Source organism: Microtus oregoni, unplaced genomic scaffold (genome assembly GCF_018167655.1).
Source record: "Microtus oregoni isolate MIOR12 unplaced genomic scaffold, Mior012 000026F_ref0000081, whole genome shotgun sequence".
Lineage (NCBI taxonomy): Eukaryota > Metazoa > Chordata > Mammalia > Rodentia > Cricetidae > Microtus > Microtus oregoni.
In genome coordinates this window covers 24,828,706-24,832,868 of record NW_024543085.1, presented here as the reverse complement: position 1 = coordinate 24,832,868, position 4,163 = coordinate 24,828,706, and the positions used below count along the sequence as shown (strand labels likewise).

Genomic DNA, 4,163 nt, shown 5'->3' with positions numbered 1-4,163 from the left:
TGTACTCCAGACATCTATAGTGCCAAAACACAAGAATAAACTCTACACCTGCCTATGACTTCCTTGAGTGTGTGTTTCTTCATGGCACTCATGACTTCCTCGGCTGTCTGGGAAACTCTGAAATGGAAAGGTTGACCCAAGTGCCTTGGTCCCTGCCCTGTGCCTAGTCTGTGTGGTAGGCACGACTGATTGTTTTTGTTTTGTTGTTTTTTGTTGGTTTTGTTGTTTTTGAGACAGGGTTTCTTTGTGTAGCCCTGGCTGGCCTGGAACTCATTCTGGAGACCAGGCTGGCCTTGGAACTCAGAGATTTGTCTGCCTCTGCCTCTTGAGTGCTGGGATTAAAAGGCGTGTGCCACCACTGCCTGTGACTCTTATGTGAGACCCTCTGTGGATCCGTGTGGGGCCTTGCAGGGGCTGCAGAGCCGCTGAGAAGAGGCACAAACCAAGTCCTCTTGTTTCTTCTGGGTTTGGCAGTACTAGGTGCTTCATCTTCTTGGTCACACTAAGAACTGGTGACGTGAGGCTCATCATCTAGGAAGAGAGACAATACAAGTACACACAGCTTCATGTGCACATATGAGAACCCTTAGAAACAGATCACGTACATGCACGTTATGTGTGTGTTCACAGTCACAGCATCAGGTGGGCATGGAGTCAGCACAAACAGCTTGCCAAAACATCACTGTAGGGAGGGAACATGGGTTTTAAGATAGAAATAATCCAGAATTTGAGTCCTCTTTGCCACATATGAGCTGTGAAAGTGAGGGCTCAATGGCCCAGGAAAGGAAGCAGCCGGGATCTTTGTTGTTTTCTTAGGCAACAGAGTGCTAAGTTGAATTAGAGCCCACCCACCTTCCCAGCGCAGCCTTTTGAAGAGAGAGGCCATTTCCATTTGGGGGCCAGAGAGAAAAGTTTGCCCTGGCAGGGATGGCAAGGCTGCAAGAAAGCCACGCTGCTCAGACAACACAGGCGGTCAAGATCCGTTTTTCATTACCGTAACAAAATGCCCAACACGTTTAATTTATAAGTGAAAAGGTGATGGAGGAAGGTCATTGGCTAATAAAGAAACTGCCTTTGCCCATTTGATAGGCCAGCCTTTAGGTGGGTGGAGTAAACAGAACAGAATGCTGGGAGGCAGAGGAAGTGAGCTCAGACTTGATAGCTCTGCTCTCTGGGGCAGACGCGATGAAGCTCCAACCCAGGATGGACGTAGGCTAGAATCTTCCCGGTAAGCGCACCTTGGGGTGCTACACACATTATTAGAAATGGGCTAGTCCAGGTGCGATAGTTAGCCGAGAAGAGGCTAGATATAATGGGCCAAGCAGTGTTTAAAAGAATACAATTTGTGTGTTGTTATTTCGGGTAAAGCTAGCTGGTGGCTGGGAGCCGGGCGGCAAGAACGCAGCCTGCAGCTCCATCAACAAAAAGGCTTGTTTTGTCTCACAATTCTGGAGGCTCCCATCCAAGACTGACTTGCCCTGTTGCTTTAGGCCTCTGGTGAGGGGAGCAGGTGGCAACAGCAGGGATTATTCATTGGAGCAAACTTCTTACATCACGAGCCAGGAAACAAAGAGAGACAAGACAGGGCAGGGGTCCCAAAATAGGCTTCAACTGCCAATGACCTAAGGATTTTCTACAATACTTCATCCCTTAAAAGACCACAGCATCACCCAGTAGTGCCGGCCTGGGAGCCAAGCCTTTGACATATAGGTCTTCCGGGAGATAGTTGACATCCCAACTGTAGAGTAGACCTTTGTCTGTGTTTGGTCCTTTTTCTTCCCGTCACATGTGTCCTTGCAAGGAAGAGGCACGGGTGGGATGATCCGGAAGAACGTTTAGCCGGTGGGCAGAGGCTGTGCTCTTGCTGGGGTGACTCCCTCTGCTCACGCTTGCCTCTTACTGATTGTCCCTGAATCGTGCTTTCCCAGAGTGCATCTGTAGTGTCCCTCCAAGTGAGGGACGCATGGAGCTGCGAGAGGGAATCCCACGCAGAGGCGTGTGGGTCCTGACATGTTAGGCTGTCAGGAGCTGCCGCTGTCACCATGATCCATACATAGCATACTTATTGGGGACCAGATCACACAGGTGGGAAATTTGTAAGTATGGATGTATTCATACGATGGTTAATTCTAATCCTCAGCACAACCAACAAGCACCTGAGAAGGACGTGGCAATGAAGGACTGTCCTGATCAGGCTGTCCTATGGGCATGTCTGTGGGGCACTGTCTCGATTGCTTTAATTGCTGTGGGAATGGCACTGTTCCCTGGTTGGGGGCCCTGGACTATATGCAGGTAGAGAAAGCTAGCTGAGTGCTAAGCACATGTCTTTCTTTTCTCTGCTCTTGGCTATAGATGTGATGTGACTGGCACAGTGATGGGCTGTAACCTATAACCACTCTCCCCTAAATTGTTTTTTTTTCTTTTCTTTTCTTTTCTTTTTTTTTTTTTTTTTTTTTGGATTTTCGAGACAGGGTTTCTCCATAGCTTTTGGTTCCTGTCCTGGAACTAGCTCTTGTAGACCAGGCTGGCCTCGAACTCAGAGATCTGCCTGCTGCTTTAATCCTTGTGCTGGGATTAAAGGTGTGCACCACCACCGCCCGGCTCTAAATTGTTTTTTTAAAGATGCATTTCTTTTTCTTTTCTTTTTTTTATAGTTTAATGTATTTTAATAGCAAACTTACAGGAACAGCACAGAAGACAGACAACATTAAAAACATGTACTTGCATGTAGGACAACTCAGAAAAGTATAGTGAATGATGGAATCTACTGTATGATAAAAATGCTACAAACACCATTTAGTTGCCGTCAATAAGAAATTTACTTATTTTAAAAAAATCCAAATGCTGGCATTGTCCAGAAAATTTTAACAGGTTTATTTATAATTTTTATGAAGTTGAACTGTTGAAATGTGTTCACTGAAACATTTTGCTTGCATTAATGCTTTACATCTTGCATTTATATTAAAAATTCACACACAAATGAAAATGGAAAAACTGCCAGTACCTAATTTCTGTCCCCCATTTTTCCACTCGCAGTCATATACTTAGGTACCTTTTGACCCCATGGAAAAAATATCTAACATTCAGAACTACTGATAACAGGAAGAAGAGGAAAAAATTTTTTTTGAGAATGAAATGTTTCCCCCCTCATAGTGGACTCTTAAGCACGGTCTCCGCATATGCGGCGTGCTAGCTGGATATCTTTTGGCATAATTGTTACACGTTTGGCATGGATAGCACACAGGTTGGTATCTTCAAAAAGGCCAACCAGATAGGCCTCACTTGCCTCCTGCAAAGCACCAATAGCCGCACTCTGGAAGCGCAGATCTGTTTTGAAGTCCTGAGCAATTTCTCGCACCAGACGCTGCAAGGGGAGTTTGCGGATCAGAAGTTCAGTGGATTTCTGATAGCGTCTGATTTCACGGAGTGCCACAGTACCAGGCCTGTAACGATGAGGTTTCTTCACCCCTCCAGTAGAGGGCGCACTCTTGCGAGCGGCTTTTGTAGCCAGTTGTTTCCTGGGTGCTTTACCACCGGTGGATTTACGGGCAGTCTGCTTAGTACGAGCCATGGTATGGACACCTCCTTACTTACCTACCCCCTTCTCCTTCGGCTGGAGCTCGGCAAGCTAGAGGCGGCGCTGGCGTTAGAGAGCGGCGGCGGCGCGGCGACGGCTGCCTTATTTTTCTTTTATGTGTCTGTATTTGCCTCGTGCTTAGAAGGGCATGACGTGTATGCCTGGTGACTACAGAGACCAGAAGAGGGTGGAGGATCCTTGGGAACTGGTTTGACAGGTGATTGTGAGCTGCCATGAAGATGCTGGGGACCTGACCTGGGTCTTCTGCAAAGTGCTCTTAGCTGCTGAGTCATCTCTGCAGCCCCACTAAGTTGCTTCTTGTTGCACCATTTGACCACAGCAGCATACAGAAAACCAGAACAATGCATCTGTAAATATTCACTAGGGCTGCAAACAGGCACCTGTGCTGAGGTCTCTTGTGTCATGCTCTGTATTCCGCCTCTAGTCCAGGAAACCTACCCGAGAGTGAGCCTAGTGTCCCTGGGAGGCTCAGGTGTCAGGGCCCTGCATTATTGAGATCCGAGCTTTTGTTCCTTGTCCTCTACCTCTCTTGAGGCCCTTGTGGCAGATGCAGATAGGGAAGAGG

At 47.3% G+C, this 4,163-nt stretch overlaps 1 protein-coding gene across 1 annotated transcript; it reads right to left on the bottom strand.

Annotated features, from left to right (window-relative positions):
* Positions 1 to 3,111: 3,111 nt before the first annotated feature.
* On the bottom strand, positions 3,112 to 3,672 carry LOC121463394 (histone H3.3A-like). Its single transcript, XM_041675593.1, has one exon. The coding sequence runs from the start codon at positions 3,569 to 3,571 to the stop codon at positions 3,161 to 3,163; it is 411 nt and encodes a 136-aa protein (XP_041531527.1). The 5' UTR covers positions 3,572 to 3,672; the 3' UTR covers positions 3,112 to 3,160.
* Positions 3,673 to 4,163: the final 491 nt, after the last annotated feature.

Bases quoted from the DNA above. Each gene is read 5' to 3' on its own strand.
- LOC121463394 (XM_041675593.1), bottom strand. From the start codon at position 3,571: ATGGCTCGTACTAAGCAGACTGCCCGTAAATCCACCGGTGGTAAAGCA.